Below are 23,241 nucleotides of genomic sequence, written 5' to 3'. Positions count from 1 at the left end.
GATCTGATCTGGTATTAATCTTTGTATTCTCTTCCAAATTTCAGTAAGATATATTCAAAGCAAAAAAACCAAAATATTGACCCCAAATAGTTATTACTACTTCCTAAAATAGGCACCTGTTTTCAGCCTTTCAAACTGGGAGCCTTTTCAGCCTTTCAAACCTAATTAACAATAAAAATATTTGAAGATTGATGAGGTGGAAGCTTCAGTCCACTTGGCAAATGAGCACAGTTTTAGAGCTGAAATAGTCTGAGATGTTTCAAATATTTTACTAAATCATCAGCAGTTCAGGGATTAAATTCACAAATATTACACACCAGTGTAACAAAAAAAATCCAATACAGAGTGCTCCTGTTAAGTGTTCCAGATAGTTAGCCATGTCATCTTTTAGGGCACTCCATTCATTTCCCCTCCTATTCAATTTTCCACCACCACCCAACAGGCCACAAAACACATACAGTTCTTATTAGGTCATTTCCAGTGGCTTTTCCCGAAGATTTTAATAGTCCAGCTGTTTTAATAGTCCTGTTGATACTGCCCTCTTGTGCATGAGTGGTGCCATAATGGCTAAATACATAAATGCACTCAAGCTTGAACACTGGAAATAGAGGGAATTGTATTTATTTATTTTGTATATTTGAAATTACCAGTGCCATTTAAGCAAATGACTTACCAGTGAAGCACTTGCCCCTGATTTTGTCAGGAATGAGGGGGGAAACCTACAGGTTGACTCAAAATAGACCTACTTCATGAATATGACTAACCTGAATCCATTAATTTCAGTGGGTCTACACTTAAAAATATGTGATTGAATACCACCCATTGTTTCCAGTTGCGCCTTTTTGCAAATGGAAGGAGTCTCTCTGATCTAGCAGAGCCCTCTAGTAGTGGAAGAGATGCAAACAGCAAATTTTGTCACATTCCCCTTCCCCTTGCCTGCACAACCTTCTGCAATAGTCTAGAGCTAGTCCCCTAATCCTCCAGAGCAGTGATTCCCAATTAGCTAAGTACTACAGATCCCCTGTTTTTCAAAAGTCAAGCCACGGACCCCCTACTTTTGAAAATGTTGATATTCCAGTGGTAATTGCTGTTATGTGTATGGTCCCAACACACCTTCCAACACACCCCAGTGCGGAACCAGGCCATGTGTCTTCTGGGTCACACTCCTGTATAAGTCACGTGACCTACACAAGAACACAGTGACCAAAAACATGCCTTTTGGGCATCACAATTTTGTGCAAGGCACGCATTCAGCCACAGTCTTACACATTTGGCAGGGCCATTCTCCCATGCAACAGCACAGCAAAAAAACAACAAAAAACGGGATGTCCTGGACTGGTATGTGCCACGGACCCCCTGGGTGGGTTACGCAGACCCCCTGGGATCCACAGACCACAAATTGGGAACCACTGCTCTAGAGCAAAGGTCTGTAGTGCAAATTGGTGGAAGACAGCTTCCCTCTCCTTCCATTAGCAGATGCCTCTGCTGGATCGAAAATCCTTTGACAATTGTAGTGCAGCACTTCATTCAACACTAGGGGTGTCTAAAAGCTGAAGAAGATACTCCACCCACATATATTTTTTCAACCACTCTGGGGGCTTTATTTTTTTTTTTAACAATCAAGCAGTATATAAATTTTATCAAATATATTTAAAATTTGAGGTTCACAGACATGTCAGTTGATTGCATATTGTAAACAGAGGTTGTAATCTGCTGCAAGAATACTCTAAACTAATACCCACAGTGACTGTACATCAACCTTCCTTTCGATGAATGTCTTCCATAAGATATTAATAACATAAGACCAGCCCTGATGGATCAGACAAGGCCTATCTGTTCCAACAATGGAGACCCAGATGCCTACAGGAACCCTCCTGCTTGTGTTCCTCAACAACTGGCATTCAGTCCGAGCAGTGGGTCTTAGAACCCAAAGGAAAGTTCATGGAAGGGAGCATGCAGAACCTGGCATTCCTGCCTTCTCCTTCCCCCATCATCCCCCACAAAAAAGCCTCTCCCAGAGGTTAGGATTCCTGGTGAATCGGCTGACGTGGTACAAGGGCTGAGCGGAAATGGGTGGTTCCCAAAATTCAGGCAAAAGCATCTTCCATGGGCAGGAGCCCTTGAATCTTAATATATGCTTGGGGACCAGCCTTGTAAAACAACAAATTTGAGTTTTTCTTACTTATCCCTGTTTTTGAGATGTATATGGAAGCTGTAATTTGGATTTTATCAGCTGACAACACTAGCTGCTTAATGTAGCACAACACAGAATAGCTAAATACATGCTCTTAGGGAGAAATTCTTACCTTAACTAACAAAGTATCAGCAACCATTCTGATACCCGCAGATAACATGCAGCTAAAAGTAAAGGAAAACATTCCTTACAGATGTGCTGCATTTAAACCTCTCTCCACTTTTACTCATATGCTGTCTGTTTCATCAGATAGCAGAAATAGAAATAAGAATCAAAAGTAGAGATCAGCCTTGCCAATTTTCACCCACCGACGGATAATGCTTTATGCTCAGCCATTTCCAGTAAGGTTTTTTCCTTTTTTATGCTTAAGCTATTTTCAGTGCAGGAACTGGGGTGGGAAATGCCACTAGGAGATGGAAAGGGAAATGAAAACTACTTTTCAATGTTCATTAAGTAAAAAATCATTTTCGAAGTGCCATCTTGTAAGTACCAGAAGAAGACTATAATACAGTCTCATTCTGCAATGACAGAGAAAAGCTGTTTTAAACATTCTGCTTTGAAACGAAAAGGCTGCTAGCATACCACTCAAACATTCAAAAACATTTCTATTAAATTCTTGTTTTAAGACAATGTACAGGTGGTATTTCTTAATAAATAGAACCTTTCTTACTTGAGCGTCCAGTTCACACACAATACAGCTCTAACAAATACTAATGCCAAACCAACTAAGGTGACTGAGGTGACCAGTTCGTCTTCCTGTATCTCACTGAAGTGTTTTGCACTACCTTTTTAGTGTTCACCTTTATCAACTACAGGTTGGATTGCAGTGCTCTCTGCTAAAAAGTAATGTAATGTCACAATACACCAGAAGAGTTAGTCTGTTAGAACGAGGAAAGGCATGTCTCAGCAATGTCACGATGATGCATGCAAAGAAAGAAAATTACAAGCAGAAAAACCACATATCAGTAAGTCACTTGTGTTATATTGGAAGGGCGGCTGCTCTGAAGATGTCATGGATGAGTATGCACCATCCTTACTATCTGCCTACCATTCCTCTGAGAGGCTCTGCTCAAAAACTTTGGCTATAGGGCAGTGGGCCTCTTCAGAACGGACAGGTGCAGAGGTACTAACCCCTGCTCAAAAGGATGCATTCTGAAACAGAACTGTTCAAGTATCAGACATATTAATTCAATGCAACCAACAAGCACAAGCTACATGAAGACTGCCACAATTCCCATGCTTATCAAAATTACTCCCAAAAGGATCAGAATAGTTGACCCAGTGCAAAGTTCTAGAAAGAACTCCGCCTTCTGCTGCAGGGATGAAATCTTATGCAAGAGGTTCATGATTGTATAATTTTTACTGTTTAAAATGTATTAGTTGCCTTTAGTCAAAAGTTTTTAGAAATATTAATACTGTTTTAGAAAGCATCTACCTACAACACCTGCTGCTGACAAATTTGAACCCATTTGCAACTGAGGTGCTGGATAGTCTAGTCTTCAGCTGGTGGGTCAGGACCCACCACTGGGTTTGCAACAGGAGAACTGCCACCGTGCAACTATATAGTAAAAGATTAAGAAATGGGTCTCTAAATGCATGTTTCAGTTAAAAATGGGTCCTGGGTCTGAAAAGCTTGAAGATACCAAGCCTAGTGTATCTCTCTGGGAAAGGTGTTTCATGTGTGAAAAACTGCATTACCTGGTATTTCTTGCTTTAAGAATGCAGACACCCTGGGAAAAATCTTTTTGAAGGGCAGGATATAAATGTTATAAATAGACTGAGATACCACTAATGAAAAGACCTTTGCATCAGCACTTCCATTCCTTGGTGCTGCAGACCTAATAATGGCAATATTTTTAAAGAAAGAAAGAGAGAGAGAAAGAAAAAGCTCTTAACTTAAGAAAGCATACCCTGCTCCTTTTCTTTCTTATTGTCTACCAGAACATGGGGTTATGCAGCCAGATAGATATCCAAATATAGAGAGGAGCTTCTTAATTTACAGCTTAATCCTATACACTCAAAGTCTCCCTGAGTTCAATGGGGCTTAGTCCCAAGTAAGCTGGTATAGGACTGAACCCTTAAGACAACAAAATATTACAAAATTTGAGAATGCCCATAACACAGAATCTGTTCATCTGCAGACACTTTTCTTTCCTATAATGAGTCAGGCAAACTGGGACTGCAAAGTATTTGCTCCAAAATTTTAATTTATTTTTATTCCCTATAGCTGGAATTCTGATTTTTACAAATGCAATCTTGGGAGATTCTATGGTATTTATCATTTAATGAAAGCCCACCTGCCTGTCCAGTAGTACATTTTTTAATCTACTTTCACAACACCCAAAACCTATTACTGATATATTTTCACAATTTACTTCTTCCCTGCTGTTATTACTCAGAAAGTTCAAGATCTTTGATACAGAGGCAGCCAGGAGCAGTAAAACAGCAAAATAAATCATTCTTTTACTGTGAAGTTTTAATATCAATTCTCCTGACTGCTGCTGCACAAAACTGCAACAGCCTGTAACCTAGCCAAAAAAGATCTGCTAGCAGTATAACTGAGTTGAAAGAACTAAGCTCAGAAATCTAAATATTATATCATATTCATACTACACATATGAATGCTATGGATTAATGCCACATGCAATCTCTGTGTGTAACATATGCTAGGGGAGAATTAATCAGTTGATGCCACATGTAATACTATGGTTTTCACTTCAGCATGTAGGAAAAGAGCAATGTGTGATTTGATCCACACTGAAAAGGGCACAAGAACCCTTTATGCTCAAACACTTGTCAGTAATTTGTGTCCAATGATTCTAAGTAGCCAAGGGTGTTAGTAACATAAGAAAAGACCTGTGGAGCCAGGTGAAAGGCCTGTCATGTTCAGCATCCTGTTCTCACAATGATCAGCCAGATGTCTAGGGAAGGCCACAAGCAGTACTTGAGCTCAATCACACACTCCCTATTTGTGAGTCCCAGAAACTGGTATACAGAGGCATACTGACTCCAACAATGGAGGTAGAACATAGTAATAATGACTAGCAGCCACTGATAGCTTTATCCACCATGAATTTATCCGATTCCCTTTTAAAGCCATCCCAAGCTAGCAGACATCACTACATCATGTGGCAGGAATTCCATAGTTTTTACCATGTACTATGTAAATAAGTACTTTCTTTGGTCTGTCCTGAATCTTCCATCAATCAGCTTCATTGGATGGTCCCGAGTTCTAGCAATATAAGAGAAAGAGTTCTCCTTATCTACTTCCTGTGCATCATGTATACTGTATGCTTATTCCTGCTAACATGCCCTCCCCCTTACTGGACTTTTTTCTAAACTAAAAAGAACCAAACATTGTAACCTTTCCTCATATGGGAGTGACTCTTGATAATTTAGGTGGCCCTTTTACAAACCTTTTCCAGCTCTATGGTATCTCATGAGATGGCCAGAAGTGCACACAGTATTCCAAGTGTGGTCTTACCATAGGTTTGTATAATGGCATTAAGATATTGACAGTTTTATTTTCAGCCCTTTCCCTAGCCAGAAAGTTGACTTTTTTTACAGCTGCCACACACTAGGTCAACACCTTAATTGAGCTCTCCACCACTAAGATTTCATTCCTGGGCAATCACAACTGGTTCACACTTTATACTTGTATTCACTGAAACACATTTGCTATATTACACCCAGTTTGGAGAGATCCTTTGGGATTTCCTATAAATCCCTTTTTTTGCTTTAACCACCATAAACAATTTGGTATCATTAGCAAGCTTGACTACCTAACTGCTCACCCCTAACTCTAAATCACTTAGAATAGCAAATTAAAAAGCACAGGTCTCAATCTCTACATCCCTCCATTGGTAGAACTGGCCATTTATTCCTACTCTCTGCTTCCTGTTCTTTAAGCAGTTACTGATCCATAACCGGTGATTTCCTCATATTCAATGACAGCTAAGCTTAGTCAAGTGTCTTTCGTGCGGAACTATCAAAAGCTTTTTGAAAGTCAAAATACACACTGTTGACTGAATCATTTCCATGTATATGCTTTCTGAGACTCTCAAAGAACTCTAAAAGGTTAGTGAGAGAAGACATCCTTGCAGATGCCCTACCAGTTCTGCTTCAGCAAGACCTGTTATACTACATGGTTGGTAATTCTATCTTTAATAACACTTTCTGCCAGTTTTCCCACAACAGACTTGCCCAGATCTTCTTTGGATGCCTTTTTAAAAATTGATGCCACTTCCAGTCCTCTGGCACAAAGGCTAATCCTAGAGACTAATTGCATATTCCACTGTGAATATGGATGCAAAGACTGCTGTGAAGACCTTTTTGCCTTCAACAGCTTCCTTTACTTCGCCTGTCCCTGGTGATAACTTTCTTGACCTGCAGTCAAGAAAGATGCAATCAGACTGAACTTCTGTTATGGTGGTTTTGAACAACCCTCAAGCATTCTAGAGACATCTGACTATCTTCCCTTTCCCTTTCCTTTTTACCAATCTCCTCATTTTAGGGAAGTTTATCTTTTTAAGTAAAATGTGATTGTGTTCCAATTTTCTTGGCGATTGCCCACTTACATACATGTTGAATTTGATAGCACTGTGGTTACTGTTCCTAATCAGTTCAACAACACATCTTGCCCCAGGTCCTGGGTGACATCCCCTCTGGTCAGTTACAGGACCAACTGCTGTAGGGCATGATCATTAACAGTACTTAGAAAATTTAGCTCTTTGTCATCACTGGAAAACATATGAACCCAGTCTATGTGAAAATAACTGAAGTGACCCATTACTAAAACACATCCTCATTTGGTTGCCTCATTGATTTCATTCTGCATCACCCTGGACCATTTGGTCAGGTAGTAAATTACTCTTAGGGCCTAGTATCATCACCCATAGCAATTCTGAGGAAGAGTCTGCTCCTTTTAGTCAGGCAAGTTGACATGTAGTTAGCATGCCCATCACAAGGCCAACTATCTGCACCCCTAATGAGTTAATCAGGCACTACCAGGATCACCCAACCTCCTACTTGGAGGACCATCCTTGACACAAGAGGAAAACTGCTCATCTCCCAAAATGAGATCCATTCTAAATTACTGTTCCCTCTTCCTCAGAGAGATGATCTCCTTCCCCAAGACTCTCATTCTCCATGGCAGCAAAGGGGTTGCTACCCTGGGAATAGGATGCAGCTATGGCATCTACAAGAGTTTCATCCACCAACCTGTCTCTCTCAACTTCTCCAGTTCTGCCACCTTAGCCTGAAGGGAATGAACTTGTTCCCTAGGGGGTCAGGAGCTCATTGCACTGAGTACACAATCATGACTTCTATCCAACAGGCACATAATTGTGCATGAGACATTCTGTAAAATATACTGGATAGCTCCCACACTGCTCCTAGCTTTCTAACTGCATGCTTAACTCACTTGTTATCTTGGCTTGACATTTTGTCACTGAGGAAGATGCTGCATCAGCTGGGACTTCCCTCTTGCTCATGAAGCAGGCTCCTTCGCTAGGCTGTTGTATATGTATAGCCCCAACTAGCTTCCACAGCTGAAAATGAAGCATAACTCCCCTTGCTTTAACAGCTCCACTGGCTCCCAATCTATTTCTGGGCACAATTCAAAGTGCTAGTTATGACCTATAAAGCCCTATAAGGGTTTCTGCTATACAAACCTGTCCAGGCTCTGAGAACTTCTGAGGAAGCCCTTCTCTCAGTCCCACCATCCTCACAGCACATTCTGTGGGTGTGCAGCCTTCTCATGGGCTGCTCCCAGGCTTTAGCCTCTCCGTCTAGGGAGTTCTAAACTGGCTCTCTCCTTGTTGATCTTCCACTGGTAGGTGAAGACTGTTTTATTCCAACATGCTTTGGAAACTGACTGCTTTTAAGGAAAGGGCTCTCAATAGTGCTGGGCTGTTTTAAATATTTATATTTTAATAGATTTTTTTTTACACTGTTTTAATTCCATCACAGTTTAGTTATTTTTTAACTATTATCTTCATATATGTTTTTAGCTAACTATGTTTTATCCATGTTGTTTTAATTTTTGTGAGCCACCTTAAGTTCTGGTTCTGGGGAAAAGGCAGGATATTAAACAAATAAATGGAAGGTGCAGCCGATTCAATCAGAAGGTCCTCCTTTGAAAAACCGGTTCCAGTGAGGAGGAATTAGAAAGGGGAATTGATGTAGCTCACTGGGGAGCAGTAATTTTTGTCAGCGGATCAGTATAATGGTTAAAGGTCCTTCTTTGTGAACACCATCGTCAGCACACACTCCCCATCACTTAACACATATTAATCAGCCACCCTTTTAAAAACAAGCAAACTACTCAGTGCACATTTCCTCAGGGGGAATAAAAACAGCCCAGCTGTGTTCTAGCGGACCTTAGACCTTTTAAGTGTTTTAAGGAGTGTAGCCTTCATGCACCCTGTCATGCTCAGAAACACAGCTAAAAGGGTGGATTTTTCCCTAGCCCACTGATCTAGGCTAGTGGGTTGAGGTGGGTGGCAACAGGAGCACTACCACTCCCATGCCAATATATGGTAAAAGGGTGAAGAAATGGGTCCCCAAACGCACGCTCGGGTTAAAAGTGGGTCCGAACAGGTTGAAAATACCTGCCCTATAATAGCCCACTACTGCTGGCTTTACAGGTGGAATCGGGAACGGCTTGGCTGTTTGCCTTGGACTAAATCTCCCTGACGCAGAAGGTGGCGATCTTATTATGCTCTCTGCCGTCTTATGGCATGAGCTTTCTCGGCAGCGCCCCACACAACCCCCCCAAAAAATAAAAATAAGGTCCCTGACCTATGGGTAGGAGCTTTTGTGGATTTAAAACGCCGCTTCCTCCGAGGCAACGGCGGGTTATCCTAGCCCACGAAAGCCGTTTCTGCCACACCAAGCCGTGCCGTCGGTGCCACAAGGCTCTCCCACCCGCCACCCCGGGGTTTGCGGCTGCCCTTCAGGAGATGAGCTGCTCGGGCTCTTTCGCCTGGGGCTCAGCGCCCACCCACCGCCAGCGCCACCTCAGGAAAACAAGCGCTTCCTCAGGGCTGTCTCTGTGCGGCGACGGCAGCGGTTTAAACCCTGAAGGGAGAAGGAAACGGACGGGCGGAGCGGCTGCCGCTCGACTACACGCGAAGGGGACGCCCGCCCATCCCACGAACAAACTTCAAGGAAGCGGGGCAGAGAGGCTCCCTCGCGTATCCGGTTCCCCTCACGACGCGGCGGCGGGCAGCCACAGGGCGGCTCGGCGGCTTCTCGACCTCTCTTTCCTCCGCCTGCCCGAGGGGGGAAGCGGCGCCGCGGCGTCTCCTCCCAACCGCCGTCCGCGCGCCACAAAATGTCCCCTCTCCGTCCGCCCCACTCACCCCGGGCGCAGAGCGGGAGCAGGAAAAGGCAGGCGGCTAAAGCGCGGGGCATGGCGAGGAGGAGCAGGAGGCGGCAGCAGCAGCTTCGGCTCCACTCCTGTTCCTCGCGGCGGGGAGCCCGTCCTCTCTTCCCGGGACTTCGCCACTGGCCGGTGTTCCGCCTCTGCTGGCAGGAGCGGAGCCGACTCCGAGCGGCCTCAGAGGAGGTATCGCCGCCCAGCAGAACCGGGCGCCGGGAAGCCTGTGAGGGGAGAGAGAGAGAGGGAGAGAGAGAGGGAAAGAGTTGGAGGCTCAGCGGCGCCATCTCGCGGGCCGAAACGGCCGCCGCTCGCTTCTCCTCCTCGAGATAACCGACGCGAACCGTCTGGAGCGGCGCCTCGGCTCTTCCTCGACGGCTGCTCAAGGGCTTCTTCTTCCTTCACCGGGGCAGCTTGGGCTGTGTGTGTGTGGAGACCCGCAGCCCCCACCCCAGGGCGCCCGCTGACCCGCCTCACGACTCGCCTGCTTGGGTGCTCTCAAAACAGGCGCCGGGAAGAGTCACCTCCCTCGTCTCCCGGGCACAAGACATGCCCGTTAATGTTCAATGAAGTGAGGCCGAACAGAACATGACAGGAGAAGGGAATTCAGGGGAAGCTAATTCAGGTGTGGGCTGACTTCTGTCTTGTGCAGTCTTAAGGCAGGAGAAAAAAACAGTCAGCGTCCTCAAGGCCTCCCATTGATTTTTAATGAACATAAACAAAGACTGCATACTCGGGTCTCTGAAAAATATCAAGGCGTAACTCACCTGTGTTAAATGGCGCCTGGACATAATTAAGAGCCTAAGAAGGGCCTTGCTGGCTCAGTTTTGGCATTCATTGCGCCCCAAGAATCCAAGCAAGCACCAAGCCGTATTTGATCCACTTAAAAATTGGCATCGCCTCTGGGTATCTCTGCTTAGGATCAAATCCATCATAGACAACCTGGAGCATGAACTCTACGCTGTTCTGTTCCAGCTGTTTTTGTTTGTTTAGATCTGGCAACAAAGACTAGCACAAATCTTGTGAAATGCAGTGGGGCTTATGACATTTTACCACTTCCTAAGTTAGACTTTCATGCTGAGGGCTTACTAAATCAACAATAAACTAATTACAGCTAGCTGTGCTTAGGTTAGAAGGCACAACCTCTACAAAACTCCATTAAATATTTAGCTACAACCCTTTTAACAAGATAACCTTCACATTATTCATGTCCACACAAATTTTCAACATGCAGCAACTTTCACCAGTTCATGTTTTTCACTTTCCTTGAGACATATACCCAACCACTTTTCTTATGTATTAGTTACCTGTCAAACTTCTAGTCAGGGTGCTAAGGTTCCATTCCACATTAATGGTGCAGCATGGATAGGAATTACCAAAAATCATGGTTACGTGGTTCATTTAGGAATGGTTTCCAGAGCAGTATTCCTAGAAGAAAAACATAAAAAATGTGTGTTTATTTTTTTGTAAGCATTGACTAAGAAGTCTTTAGGGATGAATTTCTTTTTAATGCATACAGACATGTGAAATGGTAATCAAAATGCCATTTTAAACTATTGCATACAGACCCAGAAGCTGTGGTTAATCAACATTAATTCATTTAGAAAATAACTTGTTCTGCACACACTTAAAAACTTAAGATATTCTGCTACAAACACTATACATACTTTCCAAACACACCATCCCATCTAGGAAGCACGATAAATATAGCAAACATCTTCAGGCTATTCGATTCTCTAAGGAGAACTATAGAATACATTTTTAAACTTATCACTTAAGGGAAAATAATTCATGGATTTTAAATAGTATTATAGTCTCAGCAAAAGCTCAGAAAATTAAACAGCAAGGATAATAATAAAAAACCCCAGCTAAAAACGGATACTTTAATAACATTTCAGGAAGGTTAAAACTACAACAGACAGATAATGTTGCCCCTTGAAAGCAGCAGCCATAACAATTAGTTGTGGTGGTGGTGATTTAACCTTGTACTTTTTTATGCTGTTAGAACTGCAATCCTATGCACATTTACTTTGAAGTAACTCCCATTGAACTCAGTAGGATGGACTTGTGAGTGTACATTCATAGGACTTCGTTTTTTAAAGCCAACTTTCTTTAACACACACTGTCTTTTAACATTTGGTAACAGAAAAAACATTTATTATGATATAACTGAGGCATCTGATCAAGGCCTGTATTTTAAAAATGAGCTTAAAGATGTGAACCCAAGATCTCTGATCTCTGTTTAAGATAAAAATTTAAAACCATTAACCATCTGTTTTGGAGGGCAATAGGGCAAGAGGTGATCTGGTAATTAAGGTGCCTTGTTGAGGCAAATGTAAGATATATGGCTACTTGTTTGCCATTTATAGGTAGAAGGAAATATAGCTCTTTGTCTCCCATAAAAGGTAATAGGAAATGGGTGTATCTTTTATGATTGGTTCTAGCAAACAGCCAATAGGAATTTCAACCAGGCTGATTGGACAGAGGCAGCCAAAGGAGGAGCAAGGGGGCTGGGCTGAGGAAATATAAGTGCTGGCCATCAGGGCTGGAGTGGGCAGAGCTTTGGTAACCATATACCACTGTGTCTCTCATTTATTTGTCTGACAAATAAATTATTATTTTAATTTCTCTATTGCTGCGTTGAATATTTCATTCCAGCTAAGCGTTAACCACAAGCAGGGTGCTACATAACAACAACAACTTTTATTTATACCCCGCCCTCCCCAGCCAAGACCGGGCTCAGGGCAGCTAACATCAGGTAAAAACAATTGATTAAAATGCAACTCAAAAACAAGATTAAGCACAAAATTAAAATGCAACCTCATTTCAGTAGAAACTCAAAAACTTTTTGAGGATGAAGACGTCAAATCTTCATCAAGGCCAACTATCCAGACTGGTCCTACGTGGGCCAGAAAAAAGCCAGGGAAGTCCCCAAATAGGAGTTCCATCACAGAAGGAAAAAGGAAAGAGGGGGAGGGGATCAAGTTGATTCCAAGCCAAAGGCCAGGCAAAACAACTCTGTCTTACAGGCCCTGCCGAAAGAAATCAGACCCTGCAGGGCCCTGGTCTCATGAGATAGAGCGTTCCACTGGGCCGGAGCCAGTGTTGAAAAGGCCCTGGCTCTGGTTGAGGCTAATCTGACTTCCTTAGGACCCAGGACCTCTGGGGTGTTGCTATTTATGGACCTTGAGGCTCTCCACGGGGCATACCGTGGTATGATGATGTGCCAGCAATCACAACAATCCTGCATGAGTGAGATTTGCCATTTGCTTCATGTGGTTTTTTTAATGGATCAGGGTCAGCATGCATTCCTCACTTTTTTACGTTTCAAGCACTTTTCCTCTTCACAGAAAACAGAATGCCATTAACTGTCAAGCAACAGCTTGTAAACAGAGCAAGTAGGTGTTAAAATATTAATGAAAACCCTATATTAGCAATGCAATAAAATGGTTAAACAGATTTTATATTGGTAAATACTGTATTAGTGCCTTTTAAGACACATTCTAATGATACACCAGTTTTTACCTTTCAACTGGAAACAATAATGCAAACCATTAGAAAACAAGCACCATTACAAAGTTACGTATGCATTTCAAGGCTGCAGTCCTCAAACAGACTTATACAGAAAATATCCTCCTCACCTGATGTATGCTGCACAAAATCCATCTTCTAATTAAAACTATATATAGCTGAAGGACATCTGCACTGATTCATTCTGTAATTCAATGTCTTAGAAGTGAAATGAACCAAGGGTTTCCATCAAGAAATTTAACTGTAGTTCAAATGACAAGTTCAATGTACCTAGAGATACCTGTGTAGTCAACAGAAATGAAATATTACCGCCACATAACATGGAAACATTTTATATAGAGGAATATAATCTGTTGACTTTACTCTTCAATAATTTTCAAAACAACACATACAGCTACAACAGATTGTGCTGTTTTAATTTTAGCAACCTCAAGACGCCCTGAATGCCAAATCCGTTCCCCAGACTGTCTTCATGTCATGCCAGTCCATTTAACTATAGCAATTTACCATACTTTCCCCTGTAAGACAGCGTTCTGATTGGAGTCCAAAGACCTACGTTTGGACATGCCCAGTGAGATTGTTTGTTTGTTTATCACTCTTTGAAGGAACTCATGTGTTGCTTGAGAAGTTGGATCTAGGTCTCAATTACTTGGGCCTAAATCTCATTGAGGAATGGATGTAATGCACAGTTTCTTAGTCCCATGTCCCGTTGAGACAGATAAAATTTGCTTCTGAGTAAACATATATAGACTCACAGGGCATGTCTGTTAAATATCCTTTTGTAGCACTCATTATAATTTTGAAATCAAGCACATCCCAAAAAATGAATTTATTAGCCCTGAAAGAATAATTCTCACATGATAATTTTCTATGGTCGAGATTCTATATCTTACTTGCTGCACACAGCATTTCTTATGGCAGAGTTGTTTTACGGAGTCATTATTTTTAAAAATGTAGGAATCACAATATTATTTCTAGCCTTGCTCTGAATTCTGGGAGCATTACCTATGTGAAGGATAATAATAACAAACATTTATCTCTCAGCAATAAATGCCTGTCTGACATTGTATAGCTTTATATTATATTGCTGAGATTTCCATTTGTAAATTATTCATGTGTCCTATTTGTAATACAGGTTGCCAGGACAAAGAAAACAAGATATAATTTAAATCCTTCGAGGCTACATGGCTACAGGCAAGTATCGTTTTTAAAAAGTTGAAGGTTTTCTTTAAAAAAAAGACCAGTTGTTGTTGTTGCTGCTGCTGTTATTAACCATCACATCTGGGAATGAAGAAGTTGGGGTATAGTTTGTGGATATTTTGATATTTCCCAGTTGAAAAATAATGCCAAGGACAATTTTTTTATTTAAATAAAACACCTGGAAAAGGTGTTCTGTGTCAACAAAAAGCATTTGCTGGTTTTTTGCTCTTTCTCCAATTATCCGAAGATGGCAAAGCAGAAGTTCCCACCATTAGTAACAGACACTGCCAATCTCAGAGCAGAGCAGAGCCAGAAAACACTGGAGCTGGTGTTGATCACAGTAGACCAAGGGTGGGGAACCTTAGGCCCAAGGGCCAAACGTGGCCCTTCCAGGCCTCTCTATCTGGCCCCAGGGCCACACACCCCACCAGCCTTCCTTTGTGCCATTCTTTTGTGTTTTCCCCTGGCTGCAGTGTGCCCTTAAAGTCTGAAAATGTGTCTTCCTTGCCTGGATGGAAGATAGAGAGAGCCTTGTGTGCGAGTGTAAAAACGAGCCCCCGTAGAAAGGTAAAATGAGCTCTGCCTACTTTTGCGTCTGCCCTCACCTGCCAGTGGCATGTGGCCCCTGGAAGGCTATGCTGAAGGAATTTGGCTCTTGAGCTGGAAAGCCCCCCCCCCACACACACACTGCAGTAGAGAATGCTGAGATAGATGAATATGTAGGCAGGTTTTTATGTTTTCTATTTGTCCGCTGCTGATTCCAGTTTACATGGGACTTCATGCCTATACAGTGGTACCTCGGGTTACATACGCTTCAGGTTACAGACTCCGCTAACCCAGAAATAGTACCTCGGGTTAAGAACTTTGCTTCAGGATGAGAACAGAAATCCTGCTCCGGCGGTGCAGCAGCAGCAGGAGGCCCCATTAGCTAAAGTGGTGCTTCAGGTTAAGAACAGTTTCAGGTTAAGAACGGACCTCCGGAACGAATTAAGTTCTTAACCCGAGGTACCACTGTACTGGATTGTCAATTTTTACCAATAAGGTGCAACAACAGATTTCTAAGCAGCTCACGTTTTAATCCTAAAAACTTCGATAACGTGCTTGTATCAGCGATAATGCTCAATACAAATTCAAAATCATTTAAGAGTACATTAAGAAGAAACATGATGTAAGATAAGAATGGATTATCTGAACTCTTTCAAAGGATTCAGCACAGGAATTTTTTTCCACTTTCTTTTGACTCTTCTCCCTGCGCACACACATCAGGCAGAAATCAATTAGAAGTATGCCTAATTAGCTGGATTTACAACTGAGCAGTAAAACACAATGATACCGAAAGCAGAGCAGGCCAATTTACTTAATCGAATTTCTTTTGTCTATCCTGAATCAAAAAGGCAATAGTTTTCTTTTTTCTTCTAGATTCCACAAACTTTCCTCTGCTATACTTTTAAGGATGCAGTCCTACGATGCCAAAGATACAACCAGCACAGGGTTGCCTAGTAAGTTCAGCAGCCCCTTAGACTTATACTTGGGGACCCTTGGTATTCACTACCACTCTAGAGCCAAACTTGACATAATGTATCACTAAGGCTATCAGTTTATTTGTTTTTTTAATTAATAGTAGTTGTGGGGTCTGCAACATACAGGGCAAAGTATTCACTGGAAGTGCAGCACATAAGAGTGAAGGTTTTGACCCTTTCTGCCCTGCTATGATTCCATTTACAACTGCCACCTGCTACTATTAGCCCAAGGAAAAAAGATCTAATTGGTACCAAAAAAAGAGACAACATTTTCAGTTTTTAAAAATCCTTTTAATGTATTGCCTGTGGCTGCCAGGTCAGAATGAGTGGGACTCAGTATTCAGCTGTTTGTATACTCTAAGGTTGCTTCCAGCCTAACATGAACTATTTATTGTTCTGTTGTAAGTTACAATGAATTTTCCACACTAGCAGGACTCCACACTACTCCACACTAACTTTCCCTATGTTAACATCCTGCTACATTCCATCCACACCAGTCAGCAGTGACATACCTGCCATGGGTGACATCATTTGAATCTCAGCACACACTCACGCTTACCTTTGTTCCATTTTTTTAAATCAATCTTTTCATTATCATTAAAGTGATTACTGTCCTAAATCCTGCAGCAATAACAACACAAAGGTGGAGGCTGCAAAGCCTCCAGCTAAGGAGCCAGATCAAGTTCAGAGCTTGTTGCAGTAGGTCAGGAGACCAGTGCGCCTGAGGCTGTTAGAAGGACCTTGCATACCACCAGGGCTTGAGAAACCAAATGTCCCCCATACTACTCACTGGCGCAGAAAGCACACCAGACAGGTGGCTACAGAACATAGGGGGGAACACCTGTCTTCAGGCCAGAAGCACTGGGCTTTTAAGATCTCTACAAGGGACAAAGGTTTAAAAAGGCTGGGTGAACTTCTGATCTTCAAGGAAGCAAGCTGCTCACTTGGAGCAATCTGTGGTTCTGCACCTTCAGACCTGCCTTCCCCTGTGTGCATTAGCACCAGACCGGGATCATTGTTTTCTCTCTTTCTCTCTCTCTCTCTCTCTCTCTCTCTCTCTCTCTCTCTCACACACACACACACACACACACACACACACATATATATATATATTAAAAGAGAAGTATAGCAATATAACATAATGTTATTTTTGTATTATAATGTGATACTACAACACTAGTTACCGGTATTTAAAAAATGTTATTGGGCTTCCAAGTACACTGTGAAGTCTTGTGCAGAGGGCTTTTCAAAACTTACAATGAACATATGGATGTCAGATGTGCACAGTCCCGCCCCACCCCCATCCCCAAAGCCATATAACACTCAAAAGGGGCTTTGGGGGATGAATTTGATGGCCCCATTTTCATATTTTTTCCAAAATGGAAGAGTCCTGTATTACACATGGATCACATTTCAGAGCTTTAGCCCATCAGAAAATTTCAAAATAATTTTGGTAGAGAAAGGGATTCATAAGACCCAAGCACCTTTAACTATAGCACTAACCAAAGTTATCTCATGATACATTAGACCTGACTAATGCATTAAGGACATACAATGTACAGCCCATCTCTGCCACTTAGCCTCTGGCCTGGATGGACTTCATGATCCTAGGTCCCACCTCCAGGTGCTAGGGTACCTATGTCTTCCACTTTACAGGGGAATGTCTAGTCCAAGTCTGGTTCAAAGATAAAGACCTATATGAAAGGAGAGCAGTAGGGGCCTTGAAGCTGCCAACCAGCAGTTAGCACCTTGACAGCAGACTAGCACATACATTACCAGATCACATTCCCCCCTCCCCCCCCACTATGGTGAGATGTATTTCTATTTAAACTATACTAATTTCTAAATTTACACCTGGGTACATTTTATGGAACTCTGTGTCCTCTTCAGTTGGGGAAGTGAATAAGTGGCAACCCTACAAGTCACTTTCCCCCCGTTTTAGCTTTCTGCAGAGGCAATCTATTCATGTCCCATCTTTCTAATGCCAAACTCTTAGAGGCAAGATGCATCAGAATTTTGCAGCGCTTGTGCATGATTGGACTCCATTTATCCCTCTGTTATATGCAGGATGGTTGCAATCCTGCTCTGGCAGCCTGCCCTGGACTTTCTGAGCAGCCATTTGCTACCTTGTGCAAGCATGCATTCATATCATTATGAGACAAACAGCTGAAAATAGATGGCCAGTAGCCAATGCCCTTCCTCCTAAAACAACAACTACATTAAGCACTTTCAGATTAGAAACAATAAATATTGATTTGATAGTCATATGCCCCCCTGGGAAATGGATACAGCAAAAGTCTACATTCCCTTCTCCCCCACACCAACATACACTCTGGACATGAAATACCACTATGTTGCTTGCTGCAGCAATCAAGCTCTCATGCTTCAAACACCTTCCATACTCAGCTCTGCCTACAAGAGATAAAGGTAAAATATTACCTTTTGAATAGGAAGGTCCTTCTGCAAGCACGGCAGTCTGTGATTGATCCTACAGGCAAGGACAAGAGCATATATTATGGGTACTGAAAATGCAGTGGTGTTTAAATTGTTTAAGCATTGCATACAGCAATTGTAATAAAAAGGCAACGCAGGTGTGGGGCACATTGTTTTCAGTGATTTAAAATGTATTCAATTGGAAATGTATGCTATAATCATGGTTATGGTCTGGAAAACTTCAGCACAGCTGCTATTCGGAAGAAATACACTAAAGAGCAAACTAAACTAAATACACTAAAAAATAGTTCTCATGTTTGCCACAGGGCACTGATAATATTTTCTAGCAATGTCACAGAAACGCATATTGCCAGGCATGGAAATATGAATCTTGGTGGCTCATAATGCTGGCCATGGTCGGGGCAGTAATGCTTCTGAATACCAGTTGCTGGAAACCAGGGTTTCCCACAAACATCTATGTGACCAATGTGAGAACAAGGTGCTGGACTAGATGGTCCACTGGCCTGATCCAGCAGGCTCTTTGTATGATCTTCTGAAGTGTCCAGAAAATTCTTCTCCAGCTGAGATTTAAAACTGAGCTGGAGAAATCAAGTCTTTCATCCCACCCACTTTCCTTCTGCATTCATTGCCACTCCAGCAGTGTGGTGGGATGGAGATCCTTTCCTCACCCACAGCCTGCAAGGTGTATGGCACACTGCTGCAGTTGAAAGCCAGATAGCAGAAGCCCTGAACAATCTAGTTTCCCAGCACTGCTGCGCAACTTCTCCACCCTGCCATGGCTGACATTAAAGCAGCAAAGCAAATAAGGAGGTGGATGGGAGTGAGAGTTTGGAGGAAGGGGAGAGGGCAGGCAGATAGGTGGGTGAGGGGCAGGAGGTTACTGAAGGATCAGACCCTATTGTACTCCTAGGGACCTTTGGGGTGGAACAGGACATAGAATTGGCATAAACCAAGCTATTTTCAGTGTTTTGGTTTTAGAACACACCAAGCTGTTTTCTGAGTTTGTGGGGAAATAGTTTTCAGAGCTTGACCAGAGCAGTTCACTGCTTCACTAATATTTTTGAAGAGTTCCAAACATGCAGGAATTACTTGACAAGTTAATGACTCTTCCAGATATTAATTTTCTGCATATCTGTAGATGTATATATCACCTTCAGATGTTACAGATTTATTTATATAATTCCAGGAAACCATAGACTTACATACAAACACTGCCTTATAAATGTAGCTGTGCAGTTTAGTTGGCATGCTTTGTGATTATGGCTGTCTATACATAATATCTAGGTAGTTTCGTGAAAAAGCTTGAGCCATGTTGAGGAGATACATGCTTTTGTGTTACCGCCTTGGCAGAAGTCTCACACTGTTCCATTGTTTTTGTTTACCCCAACAAACTTTATCAAGTTATCTGTTTGTGAATGAGTGCGTGGATACAAGATTTGCTCCCTCCACCCCTGATTGCACTGCATTCAACTTAAGAAAATAGAATAGTGAGTGAATGCAGATACTATTTCCAGGACCACAAAAGGACAAAAGTTGAATGAAAGATTACCAAGGATATTTGTGTGAACCTAGGATGGATCTAGACACGAAGAAGCGTTTCAGTTAAATGCGTTGCAAACTTTGTATGAGAAATTAGGTTTGCAAAAACAGAACTCCACAGCACAATCTGGTGTCACAGTGTTAGAATGCAAAAACAACACACATAAAGTGCATTTTCTTTGCCAATGTAGCTGAGTCTATAGCAATTCCAAAAGCAGGAAACACATGCATATGAGAAAAGTAAAAAGAGTAGCGTACCAAGACTGAGGACAAGAGTGAAGTGCAATGCTATAAGAATTATGGCATGGATGTGACCTAAAAACTTTCCAAAGAAAGCATGTGTGTGTGTGATCATCATCATCATCATGATCATAATCATCATATAGCAGTGGAATATCCTCACTAAAGAGGGCACTTACTTTGTAGTTTATTTATTGCTCTGTGAATGTCATTTTATTTCCCCAGGATTTTCAGTTTTAAAAATACATATTAGTGCTGTTTAGACATTTATCGGTACTGTCTGTTTTATTCTCGTGTTTTAACTACTTCAATATGGTGTATTTGTATATTTCATGGGTTTTGTTTTCATTTTTTTAATTTTACACAGTCCAGAGTGTATTGTTAATGAGTGAAATAAAAAATGTAGTGAATAAATAGAAGAATGTGATCTTAAAAGAACAAAAAAAATGGATACTACTGTATGTCAACATTTCTGTCTCTCTGCCATTGGATAAACTGCTTAGCGGGGTCAAAAATAAAAGGGTGCATTACTCATGTTTCCTTATAGCCATATCCAGTCTTTCTATCCCAGATGTTGGTGTGCTTGATATGGCTAGCAACAAAACAAAGGCACTCTGCACATGCTCAAAGTCATTATCATTCCTTTCTCCAGGACTGCAAACAAATTCTACAGCTGAGCTCTAAAGAAGGATTACTGCCCATCCAAGCAACGGAATATGATTTCCTAAAAATCATAATAGGGAGAAGCTTGTTCTGCCTATAAAAGTGAAGAACACCAGTGTTTTCCATGTGGTTAGAGCTCCCCCTAGTATTCTGTTTAAAAGAGTTTTTCCCTGATTTGATGCTGTTATTAGACACCAACAACCTTTGTTTTTCCCCCAAACAAAAATAATGAAATAGTAACATAGTAAAATAAATATCAAAATAGAGCCCTTCTAAACATCCATTAAGGTTTTTTTTTCAGATAGTCACCAACACTCAGTCATTACAACTTTCAATCACTAATGTTTGCATTTTGCAAAGAAATTTTTCTGAAATAATGTTCTGTTGTTTTTATCTAGTATTTTTCAGAAAAAGCACATTTGAAATTGTAACACATACTACGTGTGCCCTACTAATTGAAGTGGTCTAAAAATGTTCTCTTCCATGTAAAAAAAGAAGCGAACAAGTTTACAAAATGTCAACCTAATTAAGAAACCACTTAAGTAAGAGACTCCAGTTGGACTGGAGTCAAAACATATTTTGTGAAAGTATATTACTGAAATCAATAAGCTGAGTGTGAAATAGCATAATAGTTTTATAGTCAAATAAGTTATGTTTTGTAAAGTCTCCTTACACACAGTCAGATACACTCGCATCCCATTTATAATTTGGATGAGGATATGTGGTTTCAATGTATAAATAAGCAGTGTGGTGCAGCAGATAAAGTGATGGATTTGGTACCAGGGAGACTTGGGTTCAAAGACTCTAGCAATTGAGTGGCTTGGGGCTAATTTTCAGCCAAATCTACCTGACAAGGTTGTTGGGATGAGCTTCATGAGCTGCTGTGAAGGCCAGAATCATTTTGGCAAGCTGCCTGAAGGAACCTGGGAGAGAGGCACAGAGTTGTATGGGAATCCTGTGTTGGCCTGCTCTGAAAGACTGGCTCCTCCTGAGATGCAAATGCTGTGAAGTGTCTCCCCATTGAAATCTTCTAGTGTAAATATGTGTAGATAAATCTCATTTCAAAGACACTGCTGCACCTAATTTTTCCCAAAGGAACACAGACTCTGGTTGAGTGCCAAGACTCCTTGGACTCACTTGGCAGAGATTAGGGTAGCCAGTAAGAATACTATGTTTGTAAAGTTTCAAGAAAGTCTAACTCCTGTGCTCCTATGACTCGTCAGTATTATCAGTAGGGATAATGTGTCTGGAGGAATCAGTGGATTACCAAATAGGCAGAGTAGGCCGGGGCCCACATATTTTAGGGGGCCCGCAGGGCAAGACAGCCAGATTTGTCACCAACATTGGTAAGGAGCTGCTGCTCTTCTACACACCATAACTTGAATAGACTGAACAAAATAAAATAAAAAAATCCTTCCAGTAGCACCTTAGAGACCAACTAAGTTTGTTATTGGTATGAGCTTTCATGTGCATGCACACTTATTCGGATAAGTGTGTATCTGAAGAAGTGTGCATGCACACCAAAGCTCATACCAATAACAAACTTAGTTGATCTCTAAGGTGCTACTGGAAGGATTTTTTTTTTTGTTTCGACTACAGCAGACCAACACGGCTACCTACCTGTAACTTGAATAGACTGAGCTTTGTAACCATGTTATAAGACGTGTAACATTAAGAACCTGAGCTTGCTTTTTCCTCTTCCCTCCCATTCCTTTTCTTGTGCCGTATCTTTTTTTGACTGCGAGCATCTTACACTGATTTTTGTAAGCCACTCTGATGTTAAATACACATAAAATGTAATACTTCTATGCATCGAGGTTAAAACTTATGTAAAGCTTTGCATTTGCAAAGCAGAGAGGTTTACATTAAGCCAGAGGTTTTACTCTGGGTGAAAGTAGAAAGCTGGTGTTTTTCCATTTCAGAGGGTTAAGCTACCTGATGATGACTCATTGGTGGAAACTGCAGATCTCTCACAGGAGAGAAACTTAAGAAGTCAGTGACAGCTACCAGTAGCAGCACAGTCAAAGCTAATCTCCATAATGAACAAGCTTAGGATCTCTGTGACCAGAAAGGAAAATTTACTGAACTGCATAAAGGACCAAATGGCATTGCCTGCTACTTGAAAGCAATGTTACTTTGTTTCTGTATAATGTTTATGTTCTGTATTATGTTTAATTTTTTTATAACTAGTATTTAAGACTGTATTGTTGTAAAGCTTTGAAATTTACTATTAGGGTGGAAAGCTCATTTATTTCTACACAAGGTCCAGATACCTCAAGGCCTGCCTCTCCACATATGAACAGACCCAGACCTTGCTGTCATCAAATGAGGCCCTTCTTCAAGTGCCTCCTGCAGGAGAGGTCTGGCAGGTGGCAACACAAGAACAAGCCTTTTCTGCAGTGGCTCCCCATTTCTGGAATGCTCTTCCCAGGAAAGGTTCACCTGGCGCCTTCACTATACATCTTTAAGCTGACTAACATCCAATATACTTTAAATGCGTTTGTGGGAGGGCAAGAGGA

General features: G+C 41.7%; 1 protein-coding gene across 5 annotated transcripts in view; it reads right to left on the bottom strand.

Annotated features, from left to right (window-relative positions):
* Positions 1 to 18,316, bottom strand: part of B3GLCT (beta 3-glucosyltransferase) — an 85,446-nt gene extending 67,130 nt beyond the window's left edge. The window contains exons 1-4 of one of the 5 annotated variants that reach the window (XM_053386009.1): positions 18,266 to 18,316; positions 13,217 to 13,386; positions 10,968 to 11,003; positions 9,559 to 9,799 (exon numbers count right to left, since the gene is read on the bottom strand). In XM_053386009.1, coding sequence (XP_053241984.1) covers positions 9,559 to 9,799; positions 10,968 to 10,976 — 250 coding nt within the window. In that variant the 5' untranslated portion in view covers positions 10,977 to 11,003; positions 13,217 to 13,386; positions 18,266 to 18,316. The other 4 variants (XM_053386012.1, XM_053386008.1, XM_053386010.1 and 1 more) reach the window with 4 other exon arrangements.
* Between the last annotated feature and the right edge of the window lie 4,925 nt (positions 18,317 to 23,241).

This window comes from Podarcis raffonei, chromosome 4 (assembly GCF_027172205.1).
Source record: "Podarcis raffonei isolate rPodRaf1 chromosome 4, rPodRaf1.pri, whole genome shotgun sequence".
NCBI classification, from domain to species: Eukaryota; Metazoa; Chordata; class Lepidosauria; order Squamata; family Lacertidae; genus Podarcis; species Podarcis raffonei.
This window is presented reverse-complemented; position numbering and strand designations above follow the sequence as displayed.